The sequence below is a fragment of the Saimiri boliviensis genome, chromosome 19 (assembly GCF_048565385.1).
Source record: "Saimiri boliviensis isolate mSaiBol1 chromosome 19, mSaiBol1.pri, whole genome shotgun sequence".
NCBI classification, from domain to species: Eukaryota; Metazoa; Chordata; class Mammalia; order Primates; family Cebidae; genus Saimiri; species Saimiri boliviensis.
In genome coordinates, this window is record NC_133467.1 from 10,157,322 (window position 1) to 10,177,256 (window position 19,935).

The 19,935-nt window shown below is 41.7% G+C and overlaps 1 protein-coding gene and 1 pseudogene across 1 annotated transcript in view; both read right to left on the reverse strand.

Annotated features, from left to right (window-relative positions):
- Nucleotides 1–19,935, reverse strand: part of C19H1orf21 (chromosome 19 C1orf21 homolog) — a 335,853-nt gene that overhangs the window by 14,683 nt on the left and 301,235 nt on the right. The window contains exon 6 of the mRNA XM_074389972.1: nucleotides 10,851–10,911. Within this exon, the coding sequence (XP_074246073.1) occupies nucleotides 10,851–10,911 (61 nt within the window). The remainder of the gene's footprint in view (nucleotides 1–10,850; nucleotides 10,912–19,935) is intronic.
- LOC141582250 (small ribosomal subunit protein uS5 pseudogene) lies at nucleotides 10,927–19,932 on the reverse strand (annotated as a pseudogene).

Consider the following 19,935-nt stretch of genomic DNA (forward strand, 5'->3'; position numbering starts at 1 on the left):
GCTACACTGCTCAAGGGTTTGGCCCTCTTAGAGCTCAAACGGCAGGGATAATTTCCACCTTGAGAGACATCTCTCCAGAAGTCTTTTGTAAAAACTGTTCTTATTTTACAAACAAGAAAACGATAAAAATCAAAATTAAATGAAAAATTATCTCCAACCGCATCTTCCCAGTCTTCAAATTTCATTTCAATCTTGTCCATATGAATGTCATTTTAATACCATTTCAATCCTAATATAGACACAATGTTTTATATTTGCTTTTTTCACTTAACATTGTCTTATAAAATTCTTTCCTGTTAGGACTGATTTCTTCTAATCAGACATATCATTCTGTGGAAGATTTCCACGCAATTTGTTGGATGCCTTAGTGTATTCTCAAATGTTAAGAGTTAAATACTATCACCTTGCCCCCAAGCCAGGAAATCTGGGAAAAGCCACTTGGTAGACTGCAGCTTCACCCACCTCCCTTAGGATTCGCTTCCTTTAGGACAACGGTTTTAGCAAATCTGGCATTTTAATTCATCTGCCTCTTGACAAAGATGTGTCTTTCAGACAAACTCTTTAGAGCGCTTTGTCCTGAAAGAGCTCTCTGTTCCGAGGCCTCAGAGGAAATACAACATACCCACAACCATCTGATCTTCGACAAACCTGACAAAAACAAACAATGGGGAAAGGATTCCCTGTTTAATAAATGGTGTTGGGAAAACTGGCTAGCCATGTGCAGAAAGCAGAAACAGGACCCCTTCCTGACACCTTACACCAAAATTAACTCCAGATGGATTAAAGACTTAAACATCAGACCTAACACCATAAAAACCCTAGAAGAAAATCTAGGCAAAACCATTCAGGACACAGGCGTAGGCAAGGACTTCATGACCAAAACGCCGAAAGCAATGGCAACAAAAGCCAAAATAGACAAATGGGAGCTAATCAAACTCCACAGCTTCTGCACGGCAAAAGAAACAGTCAGTAGAGCGAATCGGCCACCAACAGAATGGGAAAACATTTTTGCAGTCTACCCATCTGACAAGGGGCTGATATCCAGAATTTACAAAGAACTAAAACAGATCTACAAGAAAAAACCAAACAAGCCCATTCAAAAATGGGCGAAGGATATGAACAGATACTTTACAAAAGAAGACATACAGGAGGCCAACAAACATATGAAAAAATGCTCATCATCACTGGTCATTAGAGAAATGCAAATCAAAACCACACTGAGATACCATCTCACACCAGTTAGAATGGCGATCATTCAAAAATCTGGAAACAACAGATGCTGGAGAGGATGCGGAGAAATATGAACACTTTTACACTGTTGGTGGGAATGTAAATTAATTCAACCATTGTGGAAGACAGTGTGGTGATTCCTCAATGACCTAAACATAGAAATCCCATTTGACCCAGCAATCCCATTACTGGGTATATATCCAAAGGATTATAAATCATTCTACTATTAAGGACACGTGCACACGAATGTTCATTGCAGCACTGTTCACAATAGCAAAGACCTGGAACCAACCCAAATGCTCAACGATGATAGACTGGATAGGGAAAATGTGGTACATATACACCATGGAATATTACGCAGCCATCAAAAACAATGAGTTCATGTCCTTTGTAGGGACATGGATGAACCTGGAAACCATCATTCTCAGCAAACTGACACAAGAGCAGAAAATCAAACAGCGCATATTCTCACTCATAGGCGGGCGTTGATCAATGAGAACACAGGGACACAGGGAAGGGAGCACTACACACCGGGGTCCGTTGGGGGGAAATGGGGGAGGGACAGGGGTGTGGGGAGGTGGGAAGAGATAGCATGGGGGGAAATGAAAGATACAGGCGAGGAGACGGAAGGCAGAAAACCACACTGCCATGTGTGTACCTATGCAACAATCTTGCATGTTCTTCACATGTACCCCAAAACCTAAAATGCAATTAAAAAAAAAAAGCTCTCTGTTCCATGTACACCTCTAGAACTCATATTGAACTTGGATGGAGGTTTGGGGAAACTAATCACACATCTTCTTTGATTACAGTTTTTAACTGGAAAATACCAGAAAGAGTTAGATGAGGATCAGTTTTCTTGCTAGATTAGAGAACTTGGCAGGTTCCCGTTAGTCCTTTGCCTCACACCTGCTTAGACCCTCTAGATGGTGACGGACTCAGCCAGTCACACGTGGAGAAAAGATAGGAGGTTGAGTTTGCCCTTTTACTGTTTCATGGGCTGTGCCCCGGAGAGGGAGAGGTAAGGGACATACTTTAGGTTGGTTCCTTTCTTTCCTCTCCACAAAGGGAAGTGGCACTGTTTGCTGGACCACAGGGCTCCCCTTCCCTTCCTTTCTCTTTGCTTTCAGAATGGGAAGCACATACATTTGGCCAGGAAGAAGACTTCAGCTATTGATGGGAGGCCCCTCTCTCTATAAGGCAGAGGACAATGGACCAGCCAGATGGTAAGGAGAGGGGCCCAAAGGGCAGTAAGGAGGGGTCAACCAGGGCCTAGGGTTGGGAAGAACACTTCTATTTGGCTTCCTTCCACTTCCAGAGCATGGCTAAGGTGGCCAACCTGCATGTACCCCAGAAGAAGAAGAAAGTAGGGCCCATGGGACTACTATGGAGCCTGATGCTCCCACTGGCCTGATTAACCCATTTTCTGGGAATGAGCACTTTGGGAGGATAATGATTGAAGGGGACCCAGAGGACACATGCCAGGCTGGGGCCATCGTAACTACTGATCCATGGGGACTACCCAGCTTACTGAATTATGAAACACAGGTTAAACTAAGGGTTGTCATACATTTGGCTAACTGGCCAGTAAGAACAGCAATTAATAGAGGTCAGGAAATTCAACTGCCTCTCTGGCCATGACTAGCAGAGCCCTTGGAAACAGTGGCGATTTCAAGTGAAATCTAAATCAGCAGTGTTTCAGATGACCTAGAGCTGGGCCCATGTTAGCATTTCCTGAAGGTTTTCTTCCATCCAAGTCCACATGTTGGGACCCAGGGGAAGGTGTAGCAAAGCCAGTGTGACCACTGTGTAATCCGCTTTTTTTTTCTATTTGACACTTTGTCATAAATACATTCCTGTTTTCACAGACTTCTTTTGATTTTGAGAAATTCAAAAGATACAGAAAGGTATGAAGAATGTAAATGGACACTATATCCCCACCATTAGACATAAAAACTAGTAATGCCTTGTATCATCTGCTGTTAGCCTCTGCCAGGAATTCCTTCTAAGAAATGAAACTACCACCCATTGCTCACCTCCCATCCCCAGGCACAGGAATGTTCATGGGTTTGGTCGGTTTGTATGTTTGGTATCGTTTTAGATACTTTGATATTCATGTCTTACTGATATAACAAATATACTATACTTTCATTGGAGTATGAATATTTAAATATATAACAAACACATACCATTTGTAAATACACCATGTAAAGACAGATGGTGCTTAATAAATATCTGTTGAATGTCCATCTATAAACAATATATTTTGTGTTTTTAATGCCCATGGTGCCATACAATTTTTATCATTCTGCATAATCCTCTATTCACTTAATAATTGTATTTGAAATCTGTAATTGTGACTCTCTCTCTCCATATATATATATATATATATATATATATATATATATATATATGCCTTGTTCATGTCTCTTAACTGCTGGATAATATTATAATACTGCACTGTAGGAATATGGAGGGTTTTAATTATTCATTTCTTCATTGGTAGATACTTAGCTTGCTTCCAGTTTTTTTGCTGTTGAATAAAGAATGATGCAGTGAACTTGACTGTGGTTTAATTGATGGTTTTACTGGTTTGTACTAATATTCCTGCTTTATGTATTATGCCTACAAAATGTTTTAAGTGTTATGAATATATTCCCAACTAGCTCTGAATCCGCACCTGCGAATCGTCTGGCCCACTAATAAGGTAGATACTTACCATGATACTCATCTGGCTTCCTGTGTCTGTTTTAAACTTATAAGGAACTCAGAAAAGAGGCAGGGTATGATTAAGCATCTCTAAGCCTCCAACAATCGATTTTGTAAATACGAACTGAAAATTTTTTGGTACTCCATTTTCAATCAACTTAGAAAAGTGGAATTGAAGTGAGGGCAGTCTAGAAGTGTCTGCTCTAAGAATGCTTTCTCTAGGAACAGAGCAGAATGTGCCTGCAGGCAATAGAATTTTGAAGGAGAGGAAAAAGTGCACAGAAATAACAAGATATTTCAGAATAAATTTTTCCAGCAAAGTTCAGAACGTAATATGCCTCATAATTCCTTCCCAGCTGATACAAATGGACATGTCTCATTCTTTGCTATGGATGGTGCTATTTAGTGGAAGATAAAAAAGTTAAGGGTAAATTCAATAAGATATTCTCTAAAGTTCCTTACAATGAAAAATGTTATTCTTCCAGATTTGAAGCTCCCTAAAGACAAGAATCTTATTTTCTAATTTCTCATTATATACCTCTCATGGCACTGGCTCATTTCTGGGTCCAGAGAACATGTTCATGTCAAGCTTATTAAAATAATCAATTAAGCCAGCCTTACAATTTCTATGATTTAGTTTGGAGCCCCTTTCCTAATATTTTCCTTTGTTGTTAAAAGCACAATGAGGCTGATATTAATACTTTTTTTTTTTTTTTTTTTTTTTAAGAGACAAAGTCTTGCTCTGTCACCCAGGCTGGAGTGCAAATGGCATGATCACAGCTTGCTGCAGCCTCAAAGTCCTGGGTTCAAGTGATCCTCCTGCCTCTGCCTCTCAAGTAACTGGGACTCCAGGTGCATGCCACCATGCCTGGCTAATTTTTATTTTATTTTTTTTGTAGAGACAGGGTCTTGCCATGTTGCCCAGGCTGGTCTCAAACTCCTGGTCTCAAGTGATATTCCCACCTCAGCCTCTCAAAGTGTTGGGATTATAGGCGTGAGCCACTAGACCTGGCCAATGAGTATCTTTTAAAAGGCTTATAAAAGCCTCTCAAATGAGACACAACAATTAAAAAAGAGTGAAACTTCCAAACAGAAAAAAATATATGGGGATTCACCTGTACCCATGCCACTGACTCACTGACTCATTCTGTAATCACAGCTCAAAAGTTAGCACAGGTTAATTAATGGCTCTGGAAGTGGTCACAAGAATCTAACTCCTGAACATGTATATCGTACCACATAGGAGGCAGGGGGATCAATGCACTGGAAAGTGTGCGATTCTAATACTCTTTCTACAAGGGGATATTTGTACCATAGGAAGGCACTTAATCATGCAGGATCCAAGCTGCTAAGTTCTGCATTTTCAGGTTCAGTTTTAGCACTGTCCGCCAACCCTATCCCAAATCCTTCCTATATAAACGGCCTTAATGTTACAAATACAGGCAACTTCAACCAAAATGAAGGCTACCAATCACAGAGCATGTACAACATTATCAAACATTACTGGAGACTCTACGTGTATTTTCTTCAATATCCCAGACAAGTTAGTATTATTTCTCCAATTTTGTTAGTGAGGAAACTGAGGATCAGAGAGTTTCAGTTAACCTGGGGTCACACAGTTCCTGCCAGAGCCAGTCCCTGGTTCTAGCCCAGGTTTGAAGCACAGGCTGTTTCTCTTGCACCATGCTGCCTGTACCCTAGGCCTCCGTCAATCCAGTTACCTGGCACCACGCTTGCTCTATACCTGCTATGCTGCTCCAAGTAGACAGCTCTACTCTAGGAGTCTTCCAGGTCACATTTCCTGCCTATGTATGCTTCTGTCTCCATTTGAAGCCCAGTGTTCTTAGGTGCACCAGTCACTCATTCAACAAGTTTCTTAAGCATCTCAAGATCAGACAGGAATATGTGAGATGCAGCAGGCATGCTCATGGCTCTCCCTCAGGAGACTATGAACTATTTTTAAGGAGAGGAGGAAGGAGGGGATGTAAGAAAGGAAGAAGAATGAGTTTGTATGGTGTCATCTGTACCCAGTTCCCTAATCCTCTTTATAGCCACAACTATCTACGGATGAGGTCGTCAGCTAGGCTCATGCACGCTCACGACTGCAGCTGGGACCTGGATCTGAGGGAAGCACGTAAACACAATACATAATAAAGAAATCCAGTTTCTTTGCATGGGGCCTATGGCCAAGCTCTATCAAGTCTTAAGGTCCAGAAATTGTACTTAAAAATGTTGTGAATATGATTTGTACATTTTCATAGGGACAGTCTTTGTAACTTTTACAAGACTCCAAAAAGATGTACAAGGCCCAACAGAGTTTAAGAAGCCTTTCATCAGAACAGTAAGCAGGTGCAAATGGCACTGTACTAGATTCTCTGCTTCATATCCAGGATCCTCTTTGAGGAAGCCAAGGACTGCCTCGTCATCAGCCAGTGTTTTACATCTTTATAAAGCAAAATACAAATCCCTGTTTTTGCCTGTAGAAGATACTAATGTTGCAGATACCTAAAAAATTTATTTACTTTTTTCCCTTTTTGCAAATGAACTGGAATATATAGTGGAAAGCACAGCTTAACATCTCATGTCACCTGTATTTGGTATATTCAGAAACTCCTCCACGGGCTGCTTTAATCTAGATACCATCTTCCTTCTCTAGGTACAGTGAAAAAAGGAAGTTTGAAAATCATTATGTTGCTCTGCAGAAAACTGTCATCTTCTTAAAACCACAAAGTTAGGCAAATGCTAACACTTCAAATAAGATTCCAGGGGCCTGTGAATCATAAGGCACAACAGTAACTAGACTCCAATGGAATAATGATGGTTAGACAGCAGAGTGAAAAATAATGAGGTGAACAGAAGTGAGGTGGCTCCAACTGGTTCACAGTGTTTTCACTCTCCAAAAGGAAAAAGCAAAAGTAAATCTGATTACAAGCTTCTGCGAACCTTCACTGCCCTCCTGACAATCTGTCTCTCTTCGTCATCTCCGGCTACAGCAGTGCCGTGGCCTCCCGCCACCGGCAGAGTGAAATGGTACCACGTCCCAAGTGCCTGGTTAAAGGAACTGAAGTTTCAACCCCTGAACCAGCTTAGGCGGCAACTAGCTGTGGTCCACAGAGGAGAACCTCACTCTCAGTGACAGTGACAACAGCAGGGTGAAGGGAAGCATGCTGGCGGGGGTGACAGGGTAGTGGTGGTGACGGATGAAGGGCTCCTTGATCAGAAAAATAATTAGATTTTTTAAAAAATTCACTTTTAAAATTGAATTTGTCAAAGCAAAGGACTGCTTCCTATTTATATTGTACTCCCTATTTCCTATCTAATTTTGTATCCTGAGTAACTAGCATAATGCTTCGTACAGTATTTAGTAGGTGCTGAGTCTTTTTTTTTCTCTTCTGAGACAAAGTGTTGCCCTGTTGCCCAGGCTGGAGTGCAGTGGCAAGATCTCAGTTCACTGCAATCTCCATCTCCTGGGTTCAAGTGATTCTCCTGCCTCAGCTTCCTGAGTAGCTGGGATTACAGGCACATGCCACCACGTCTGGCTACTTTTTATACATTTACTAGAGACAAGGCTTCACCTTGCTGGTCAGGCTGGTCTCGAACTCTTGACCTCAACTGATCCGCCTGCCTCAGCCTTCCAAAGTGCTGGGATTACAGGCGTGAGCCACCGTGCCTGGCTGAATCCGTTTTTTAAATTGCATTTTTGCTACTTGCTTTTTCTTGGTCACGGTAACTTCTTAGAAAATCGTCTGTTCTGCTGTGACGCAAAGGCAAACTGTGGCTCTCCACTGTGACAATCTCTGAATTAGAGTAGTCCAAAATGTGCAAATTAAGCTTTACTATAAATATTAAACTACCTTTTAGTCCCAGTTTCTGTGTACTGCTGGGACTTTTCATCTATTTTGAGAAAGACAGGAATTTGTCTTTTGGTATCCAAAGACAAATTAGGTTAGAAGGCAAATTCAAACCATGCCTTAAAGACATCCAGTAAATGGATAGGCTGCGTCAAGGAAGGGCGGTTTACATCTCCATAGGGTCAGTCAATTTTACTTCGTATTAATTTAAGGGAGAAAAAAACAATTACTGGACATTTTTGGGAGAGATGAAATCTTAGAACTCAAGGTCACTCACAGCAGGACTCAATCTCTCAACATGAAGCTCTAGGTGAGTTTAATCGTCTTTCTTTTTTTAAACAACTCTCTAAAATCTAAAGAATGGATTTGACTTGCATTTATGGTTGTCCTCAACTCTAGACTGGACCAAATAAATATTTAGCAACAGTAAATGCCCAGGGACCAACTTTCAATTTTGGTTATATAAACTATGGTGAAGATTACATTAGGCAAACTCATATATTAAGGAGGAGCATTTTAATTTTGGAGGCTTCATATTTAAACAATACATAAGATAGCATATTCAAAATACTTGGAAAGATGAACTTTAACTGAGAGAGGAGAGGCAGGAAAGCATAGCTCAGAGAGGATAGAAAATTGCCTGTGAGACTCTATAGCTGAGTACATGTTATGACTGATACACAGCTCTTCTTCAAATGAAAATGTATTCAATAGTGGAAACAGTGTTTATGTTGGATCTATCAATACTCCTTTGTCCACGGAAGCTTCCATCCGATAAATGATCAAGTTATAAACTTTATTTTTGTTGTGCTACAATCATACTCTACATTCTGGATGCAAAAGCTAAAGGGGATGGATCTCAAATTTCAGGTGGGGGCAATGAAGTTCAATTTCGAGTAAAAGGAGGTAGAATTTCAATTACAAAATACACTGGGCTGGGCACCGTGGCTCATGCCTGTAATCCCAGCGCTTTGGGAGGTCGAGGTGAGTAGATCACCTGACGTCAGGAGTTCAGGACAGCCTGGCTAAGATGGTGAAACCCTGTTTCTACTAAAAATACAAAAGTTAGCTGGTCATGGTGGCACACACCTGTGATCCCAGCTATTTGGGAGGCTGAGGCAGGAGAACTGCTTGAACCCAGGAGGTGGAGGCTGCAGGCTGCAGTGAGCTGAGATTGCACCACTGCACTCCAGCCTGGGCGACAAAGTGAGACCTTGTCTCACAAAACAAAAACAAAAACAAAAACAAAAACAAAACACACACACACACACACACACACACACACACACACACACACACAATAGATTAGATCATCTTAAGTGTTTGTAAGCGTTGTTTAAAAAGGTAACTTAAAATTCAGGTTTTAACTTTTACTGTCTACCCCTATCTACTACATACATCTTTTTCTTGTCAAAAAGCTAGTCGGGGTAAAGTCCACATAAAGAGAGGAAGAAAAGATCTTCATCATTCCCGTGGGAAGAAAATACAGGTTGAGTATTTCTTACCTGAAATGCCTGAGGCCAGAAGTGTTTTGAATTTTGAACATTTTTGAATTTTTGAATATTTGGGTTACATATACTTACCCGTTGAGCAACCCTAGTCCAGAAATCTGAAACGCTCCAAGCATCATGGCTGCACTCAAAAAGTTAACGATTTTGGATTTTGAATTAGGAATATTTTAACCTGTATTTCTTTTTATGCTTCTCTTTACTAAAATAGATTACTGACAAATTTAACAGCTTTTGAACCAATATGTGAAACTTGGCAACTATTCTGGATAAAGTTTTCAACTTAGAAAGTCATTTATAAGCCACAATTTCACTGAAAATAAAAAAAATTATTATACTTTAATAAGTATTTATGCACATCCAGGGAACACTATAGATTTAACTCTCATTTTAATATTCATTATCCATCTCTATTTTTCACATTGGTGACCTTTGCTGGTCTTTTAATGGTGGCTTAGAAGATTATACAATTATTCCCTCAGAGGGTCCACCTCAAAGTGAGATCTGCTGCTAAATACTAATGAATTTAAGACTGCCTTCATGATCTTCCTTTGAGTGATACACATCATAATTTAGGAATTCATTAAAAATACTAAAATAAAAGGCAACACAAAGTAAAAAGGAAATATATATTAAAACTGAAAAGATTTCAAATGTAAAATCAGCCTGTTTTGCCTTAACTGTAGTGTGGTATGTTCTGAACTTAGGATTTCACTATTCTTTAGAATAAGAAAATTATTGTAATACTCGAATTTGTAACTTTAACATTTAAAATTCACCCCTTGGCAGAGATGAATTTAAATTCTATAAGTATGTAAACTCTTAATTATGACCCTATTCCATGCTTTATTCTGTTCATTAGCACGTGGCACACTGAAATCAAAACTGTGGGTTCAATTTCCACACAGGTCAACTTTGTATCTTCCTGTCACTATAAATCCCCACACGCTACCACAGAAGGAACTTGAAGACACTGCTTTGGAGTCAGACAGACCTGGGCTGGAATTCCAACTTGTCCACTGTTAGGCTTGCAAATATGGGTAAATGTCTCAAGCATTCTGAGCCTCAGTTTCCTTTTCTATAAAATGCAGATAATACCTGTCGCAATGTCATTATCCTGAGATAAGTATAAACTGAATTAGGTATAACACGTTTGCAAAGAATTCAGAGCAGTGCCATGCACAGGCCCTTGATAGGTTTCAGCAGGTACTGAGGGTCCCCTTGCAGTCTGAGGTTAGTACGGGCATTGGGTGCAAAATGGCACGCAGAGGTCAGAATGCTCTGTCTAGGAAAGAAGACTGCTTATTGCTTTCCAACTGACTTACATACTTTAATAAGCAGGGACAGTCCTGGGTCCTGGGAGTCTCTATTCTATAGTAAACGTTTTCATACACACTTTATTTTGGAAGGGTGGTGACTTTTATTTAACTCTCCACCCAAGCCTTCACAAAAATAGCTTTATGACATAGAAACAAGAATGTTATTGCCCTCATATATGAAGCCATTAGTATACTTCCCTTGAGAGATGTAGGTCTTTGATTCCACTTCCTACCTTTTCGATTTTTTCATCCAGCATTCTGAAGAATTCTTGTTGGCTTTCAGAGATGTGCATGCTGAAAAACAAAAGGCAGTTAAGTGCATATTTCAGTGCTTTGCTAACCTGGTCCCCTCAAGGGAAAAATGCTGAGATGCTGAGCCCTCAAACTTTGGGGCAGACATTTACTTACTGCAGACTTTTCCACTGAAATACTCTGAAGTTACATTTAGGATAAACAGTACAGTTGTCCTGCAAATGTGTTTCATAATAGTCTATCAGTGCCTATGACTTAAAGGAAGACAATTTCCTTTCAATGTACAGATGCTATTTATAGTAATGTTACTGGGAGCTGCATGCCAAATTCATTCTTCAGATACACATTTGTGATTTTTTTTAAAAAAAGTATGAGCAAGCAGCACACGGTGTATTTCAACACTGCATTGAAAAGAAAAGAAAAATAAAAAAGAAAATGCATCCTAGTTATTGTATTGAAGTATGTATTTTACAAAGGTTGTCAGTATCAGCATGATCTACAGCTGACTATCGGCGTGGGCTGGTGGCAATCAAGCTGAGGACGTACAGATGACCTATATTACTTCTGAGCACTTTCGGCAATGGTGGCAGCAGATACCCTCTGAAAATACAATTCCATTGGAATGTGGGAGAACGCATGTCTGAGTAGCATTTGCTCTGTGTTTCTTGTCCTGTGGCATTTAACAGCTTACTTAGTGAGACAGCTGACATGTCTGGTGGAGATGGTAAGGAGAGCAGCGATGAATTAGAGATGGGAAGGGCATGGGGTCGTATGGGGCTTAGCGGTAACAGGGTCTTAATGACAGTTGTTTCTACCTAGCAGATAGCTGTGGGTGTTCCAAGGAGGTGAGGGATGCTGGATAAGATGTTATCACACAGCATTTCCTTCAGTTACTATCAGTGCCTACTGGCTGTCCTGTCTGAGGAATGGGGTGGAGTGGAGGAACGGGGAGGAACGGGCTCTGGAATGGCTTCTTTCCTTTATATCCAAGTGTGATGAGAAGCCCATCAGATGGACCCTTTAACATCATGTCTTATCCTTTAGGGGCCACAGGGAGGGGCACAAGTGACCTGAAACATTCCAAACCTCCTGTGACAGACTGGAGCCTGAAGCTCCGAGGAACTTCTCCCCTCTGTGTAAAAGCAACATTTAAAAGCTGTGAGCAATGACATCAACTCGGCTATCAGAGAAAAACAGTGTACCTATCTGATACCATTAATCAATTTTCATGGTTTACAAAGCACTTTCACATATATCATGTAATTTTTCTGCCTTTTATCTGATCATTCAAACAAGGTCAATGTTTTGTTTGGGAAACACGCCGTCTCTTATTGCAGGTTTGAAAGGCAGAAGAGAATCTGGGATGGTGAGAGTACATTAAACTGTCTCCTCTCTGTGGATCTGCAGAAAAGCCAGTTTGCATAGCTGAGTTTTCCCAGGTTATTCATGTTTTCACTGTCTCAAGCACCAAAACATTTTTTATCTGAGCCATGTTGGATGCAAATCTTTCTTTTTTTCTTTTCTTTTCTTTTTTTTTTTTTTGAAACGGAGTTTCGCTCTTGTTACCCAGGCTGGAGTGCAATGGCGTGATCTCGGCTCACTGCAACCTCCGCCTCCTGGGTTCAGGCAATTCTCCTGCCTCAGCCTCCTGAGTAGCTGGGATTACAGGCACATGCCACCATGCCCAGCTAATTTTTTTGTATTTTTGGTAGAGACGGGGTTTCACCATGTTGACCAGGATGGTCTCGATCTCTTGACCTCGTGATCCACCCGCCTCGGCCTCCCAAAGTGCTGGGATTACAGGCTTGAGCCACCGCACCCGGCCAGATGCAAATCTTTCTAAATGTCATATTCTCATAATAGAGGATCTCTCTCATAAACATTTCTTAGCTTTCACTTAATGAGAGACCATTTCCATGGTCTTAAATTACAATGCTCTTCTGTAATACTGTGATACCCAGAACCACTAGATGGGTTGAGCCGGCTCGCTTTTAAGCAAAATGGCTTCGGTCTCCAGGGCATTTGTTTTTTGCCCGCTTTTGAGGTTTTTCTCTCATTTCTTGTCCGCATGGTGTCCAGCCTCTTTCAGCTTTCTTCCCGGTTGCTGCTTCCACTCTACATGGAAACAGCACAGCCAAATTGGTTAGAGTTGTGTGTAAAATTAGTATAAACAGACTCCGGCGGGGAGCCTGGGGCTTTCTTGTGAGTGGAAGCATCCATATTCTGTCACTTGTTTTGGGTGCTCAGGCTCCTTTTGAATGTCTTTTATGTTCATGGCCAAGGTCTTAAGAGGTCAGTTTGCTGGACAGCTCCAGGTTCCAAATGGGAAAGGCATTAAGATCTTTCTCTCTCTCTCTCTTTTGGCAGAGTCTTGCTCTGTCGCCTGGGCTGGAATGCAATGGTGCAATCCTGGCTCACTGCAACCTCTGCCTCCCAGGTTCAAGCGATTCTCCTTTCTCCTGCCTCAGCCTCCCGAGTAGCTGGGACTACAGGGGTGAGCCATCATGTCCAGCTAATATTTGGTATTTTTAGTAGAGATAACGTTTCACCATGTAGGCCAAGCTAGTCTCGAACTCCTAGTCTTGAAATCCTCAGGTGATCCACTCGCTTCAGCCTCCCAAAGTGCTGGGATTACAGGTGTGAGCCACTGCGCCTGGCCAGATTGCTCTCTCTTAATATATGTAACTGGATAGATAGATAACCGTATGTATATGTTGTCCTAGAAAATATTCCAGAGGCCTCAAAAAAATGGCATTTTAAGGATTTGACGTTCATTGCGGAAACTCACTGGTTGGCGGTTTTAGCATATGTTGCCTTGAATATAACAGGAGGGCAAAAAATATTTCTTAATTAATTGACAGAGTCCTCACAAGAGCCCTTCACGTGATTCATGACCCCTCACTGAAGCATCGGAGTTTGTCAGCATGGGTGATGTGCAGGGCCTGAGTCCTTATCTATAAAACCAGGGCTGGTCTCTGGGGTCCCTTCTGTCTACGATTGTCACTAACTTCCATTAGCTCCTTTATTTAAATACTACAAGAAAACATCCACGTTTGGTCAGTACTCATACATATGCATATGAGAGGAACAAGAGGGGGAATTTTTAAATAAAAGCACTTCTGCAAATGCATCCGCCATCTCTGTGATCAAGAATGCACTTATCACAGGGTAACGAGTCCCTATCAGGAGCTTGAGACCAAAAGTGCTGGCTAAGGATCTTGGGATGCTTATACGGGAAAGCAACCACAAAACTCTCAGGGGTTTCAGCTTTGTGTTGTCCCATGATACAGCAATGCTGCCTGCTTTTGCTTTGTCTAAGGTCATTAGAACACCCTGCCTGCCTTGGCCACATCTTATAACCCACGAAGAAGAGGCACACACCAGACTGAGTCACTGTCTTCACATCTTCAAGTACAGTGCATGGGTTGTGTTAGAAAAGACTGAATGGAAGGGAGCTTTGTGATTGTCAAAGCCTGGAGCACCAGACAGGCTCCTCCAGATAGCCTGCATGCTCACTGGAAGTGACAGAGACTGTCAGACATGGCCAGGGGAGCAAATACCCACACGGGTCACCTGTGCATCGTCTCTGGAGGGGTGTCATCTGAAAGCATGAGGCCTCCTCCACAGTTCTCTGTGGGATTGTTTAAGACAGAAGCAGAGAAATTTCTTCAGTGGGGCAGAGACAGAATTTTCACTCTGACAAAATAAATTAACCCATATCAACGGATTCCCGCCTAGATAAACCTGAGTCCCCTCTTCCCATGTGGAAGAAACTTATCCACACAGTGGCGTGAATATGTGTCTACCTTCAAGAGTACAAACTGCACCGTGGAAAAGAGCCCCCGGGTAACGACTTGATTCTAAAATCCTTTCCGATGCACATTTTGATGACTGCGAGTGGGGGAGGTGAGGAGGAAAAACTCACTGGCTATTTTTTTTTTCAAGGTATTAGAAAGGGATCACTGAATTGTTTATGACCTAAATTTATAAAGGATGAATAATTGATTCTAAGATTCATTAATAGTCACTTACAAAAGCCTGCACCTTGGTACCTGACTTAGTCAATAAGGCTCGATGATTTCGGTAATTCCTATTTCTCTCTAGTAACTAAAACTCAACCTTGAAAGCTCACTGCGCCACTGGAACACGCCCTGTGGCCCTTAGCGCTGACAAAGCTCTTGTGAGTTAACTCTGCACCCTCAAACACTCTTCTTCCTGAGACTTCTCAGCTTTATGGGACTAGGGATGACAGCACTGACATCTTCATGCAAATTAATCAAATTAATGAATGGTGGGCAAAATGAGCTTTAGAGCTAAAAGACATGGGGCTTTCACTTTTAGTGTCTTAAAAATTAAAATCTGCAAATGATAAAAAGTTAAGCACGAAAGTTTGAGGAGACAAAGTCCTAATTCCCTAATATCTCACCAGTGAAGCAGGGCAGGATAAACCACCTTAAGATAGGACCACTTTGGCATAAGGATTATTTTGAGCTTAAGGCAACTGAAAACAGCAGGTGCAGGAGGGGATTTCTGACCTCCTCATTTCTTCCTGAAAGTATGAGGTGAAACTCCCACGTGAACAATGCCCTCCCAAGACCAGGAGGAGAGAAACATTCTCATCACCGGAGACAGGGAGTCAAGGCCAAGAGAACTCTGTGCTGAGAGGCCTTGTTAAAATAATTCTTTGCTTCCTTTAGTCTCCCCACATATTTCAGGTGGTTTTCCACAACTGCCCGTTTGTTCAACCTAGTATACAAATATGTGGGTTTTGTCACTTCCTGGGTCTTCATTTTCCTATAGGGGCTCCCATGTACATGCAGAAATTGATAGGCTTTTCTCCTGTTAAATCTGTCTCATGTCAATTTATTTCTCAGGCTCAGCCAGAAACCCTGAGAGGGTCGGCGTAAAGTTCTGCCTTCCCTGCAAAACTGAAATTCAATTGCCAAGTGGGTTCCCGGTAAATCTTGGCCTGAATACAGTATTTTCTTTATGATCATCATTAGTTTTCAACTGGACCTCAGGAAAACAGATTCATCCTAACCCTCATTCTGTGGCAGATTCCTACTAGCAGTTCATGTATAGCTCACTTTTATTTTGTTAATGACTTTGTTTTTTTAACAGTAGCATAATAAACACTTGTGAAATCAAAAATAAAAACAAACAAAAGTGAGGACCTTGACAACAGCCCAGAGCTGACTCCGTGTTAGCTCCGATCTGTGTGTGTATTTCCACAACCCGATGTAACGATCACTCCCTCACTTTCCTCTTCTATAGTTTTAACACATCTCTATGTGTGCCTTTAAAAGACAGATTATTTCAGTTGTGTTTAACTTTACAAAGAGTGCATCATGTTCTATGTAATCTTTCAGGACTTATTCTTTTCTTGTGATATTATACTGCCAGGGCCCATCCAATATTGTGCATTGCTGCTGTGCGTCTGGTTGAACTGCTGACCGATATACCATTGTGTGAATACAGTGTAGTGCGTTCACACCACCTCCTGTGAAAGGCATTTGGGTTGTTTCTATTATTTAAGGCATTCTTACCAAGTGCCAGATGATGCGATAGGCAGTGAGCATACCCTATGTCATTTGTTTTCCAGGCCCACAAAACAGGATTTTTCACTTCCAGTTCTGAGAAAACTGAAGGTCAAAGACAGTAGGTCACTTGCTTGATATCGGATTAAAGCATTAAATGAAGGTATGAGAATGACATGCCTTCATGATGCTATGAGGAAGACCTGCCTTTATGATACGGGATTGTCCTTCTACTCATGGGGAAAAAGAATCGTCATCTTATTTCATGTATCTGCATAGTAAATTGATCCTATATGTCAGCAAGTAGGAAAGTAAAACTCTTCTCTTGGCCCTCCAGGAAGATTTTTTTTTTTTTTTGGCAATGTAATTCACTTTATTTTTCTTGTATAAAAACTCTATGTTGTAGCCACAGCTGGAGCTTGGGTCCTCTGCATGGAGACTCTGGTGTGGGTCTTGATGAGGTGGTCCGTGAATTCCTGATAGGGAGACTTATTGAATACAGTCTCCTTCCAGAGATCAGGGGTCAGGTAGATGTAAGTCTTAGAGATGGCATCAAATGTAGCCTTGGCAAAGTTGCCCAAGGTGGCAGTGCAGCCCCTAGCTGAGGTGTAGCAGTCATCGATACCAGCCATCATGAGCAGCTTCTTAGGCACAGGTGCCGAGACGATGCCAGTGCCCCTGGGCGCGGGGATGAGGCGCACCGGCACAGAACCACAGTGGCCTGTCACCTTGCAAGGGACGGTGTGGGGCTTGCCGATCTTGTTCCCTCAGTAGCCTCTGCGCACAGGGACAATGGAGAGCTTGGCCAGGATGATGGCCCCACGGATGGCAGTGGCCACCTCCTTGGAACACTTAACACCCAGACCGACGTGACCATTATAGTCCCCAATAGCAACAAACGCCTTGAACCTGGTGCGCTGGCCAGCACGGGTCTGCTTCTGCACCGGCATGATCTTCAAAACCTCATCCTTGAGAGAGGCCCCCGGAAAAAGTCAATCATCTCAGATTCCTTAATGGGCAGAGAGAGGAGATAGATCTCTTCCAGAGATTTGATCTTCATGTCTTTGACCAGGCGGGCCAACTTGGTGACAGGCATCCACTCCTTACCCTCGGCTTTGCCTCCACGAGCTCCGCGGCCTCGGCCCCGGCCCGGTCCACGGCCGCAACCCCGGCCCCGGATACCACTGCTGAAACCTCCGCGGAAGCCACCGTGGTTCCCCATCCCAGGGCCCCCGGGGCCTCCGAGCGCCCCCCGCTGCACCGGCGTCATCCGCCATTTGGTGTTATGTCGAAGCAGCAGCAGGAAGATTTCTTAATTGAATTCCAGGCATCTAATGTTCTGATTCACAGTTTAAAATACATATACACATGTGTACACGCGCGCACACACACACACACACACACACACACACACACACACAGACACACCCAGGAGCATGCTGCTGTTTGGAAAACAGAATTTTCTCCTCTGAAAGCTTCAGCACACACCAGTCTGTGAATGTGCTGCTTCAGAGCATCAAAGTTAAGTAAGTATTCTTTCAAACAGAAAGGAGAAATTCTCCTCCATTCAATCTCTCTTTAGAACTCTGCGATGAGGGAAGCGTTTAAAAATAGCGTATTTCAGACATCTCGGATGACAAAGTGGCTTGGCTGTGTTATCAGGTATCTGCTGTCCCCAAAGGCAGACACAGTGGATGAAAGTGATCAGCAGTGAAGTGGGCTAGGGAGGTGGTGGCTGCCGCACAACATTTACCCGAGGGTGAAAACATCAGCCGCATCATCATACTGACATGGTAAATGGTAAGTGGATTTTAACATGTCCAGTTTTCTCTGAAAGTAAAAATTAAATCACAGAGCCCATTTCCTACCCCCCAGAGGTCTCCTAACTGCGACACCACAGTGGCCACGGCAGCAGTGATTCCGTAGACATTGAGCCGGGTTAAAGTGATTATGAACGAGGTAATTTTTGTTGCAATCTTCTGGAAGAACCAGAAGTAACTTACCTCCTTCTGCTTATGATTTCGATTGATGGGGCTATCCATATATACATGTAATGGTCAAATTTATTTTGGGGAGGGGGGTGACTGTCAAATGTGCCAGTGTCATTGGTACTCTCAAGAAGTTGGTTTGTATTTAGGTAGAAGACCACAACAGATCTGTAGCCTCTTTGAAGGAGGTAACACAGCCTCTTTGAAGGAGGGACAGCCTCAAAGTCACACAAAGTACATTTTATCATTAAGGTTAGAGTCAGTTCCAGAACAATCTAGAAAACTACTAATTACTGTTTTTAACTTGAACAGGTACTGACCTTTTAAATGAAACATTTAGGTATAGTCATCTGTTGGTATTCAACAAACATATTTTCAAGTTTCTACTGTAAGTGGGAAAATGTATTAGGCACTCTATAGAGCCTCATATAGATACATTCTTTTTTTTTCCAAGTTAAAATTTTTTCTTTTCAACTTTCCAATCGTGATATACCTAATACACAGAAGACATACAATGCTATTTGTACATTTTTTGCATAATAACAATTGAACGCTCATGTAATTACCACCCAGATTATGAAACAGAGCCTCTGGTTCCACTGTCTTCCATTTGGTCAGAAAGAACTAAAGCCTTTTCATTTCTTTGTATCTCTTTATTGTTTTATCATATACTAATTCACAACACGTGCCTTAGTTCTGCCTGTTTTTTGTTTTACTTTAGATCAATGAAATCATATATAGGCATGTGCTGCTGCTTACTCTACTGCCTCATCTTTATATTTATGAGATTCCTCCATCATGATATGTGTACCTATAGTCACTCATTTTCACTGATGTATAGTATTCCCATCACAAGACGATGTCACAGTTTAGTTACCCATTATATTTTCAATGAACATTTGGGTTTTACCTTTAAGAGCTTCTTAATTTTATTTTCCTTAAGACCTACATCCTTTGTGGCTTATTCAAAATTCTTCCCTACCTCATGGTCATAGTGATATTCTTCTCTGTTTTCTTCTAACTGGCCTACAAAGTCAGCTTTGTCATGTATTGTACGTCTGTTTGCTTTATTCTGTTCTGTTACACCAAACCACACTTACTCAATTACTAAAGCTTTATATTATAGGTCTTGATTATCTGGTAGGCAAAATGGAATTCACTCTGAAAACATTTTTAGCTTTAAAAACAATACAGTTGTCCCTCGGTATCTGTGGGGGACTGGTTCCAGGACCTCTCTGCAGATACCAAAATCTGCAGATGCTCAAGTCCCTGATATAAAATGGCATAGTATTTGCATAACCCCCACACATCCTCCCGTATACTCTAAATCATCTCTAGATTCCTTATAATACCCTAATACAGTGTCTACGTGACATTTCATTTGCATGAATTCAACATAGTACTTGGTGTGTGGCAAGTTCAAGTTTCGTTTTTTGGAACTTTGTAGAATTACTATTTTTTGAGTATTATTGATCCATGGTTAGTTGAATCCACAGATGCAGAATCCATGGACACAGAAGGTCAACTGTATAAGGAAAACA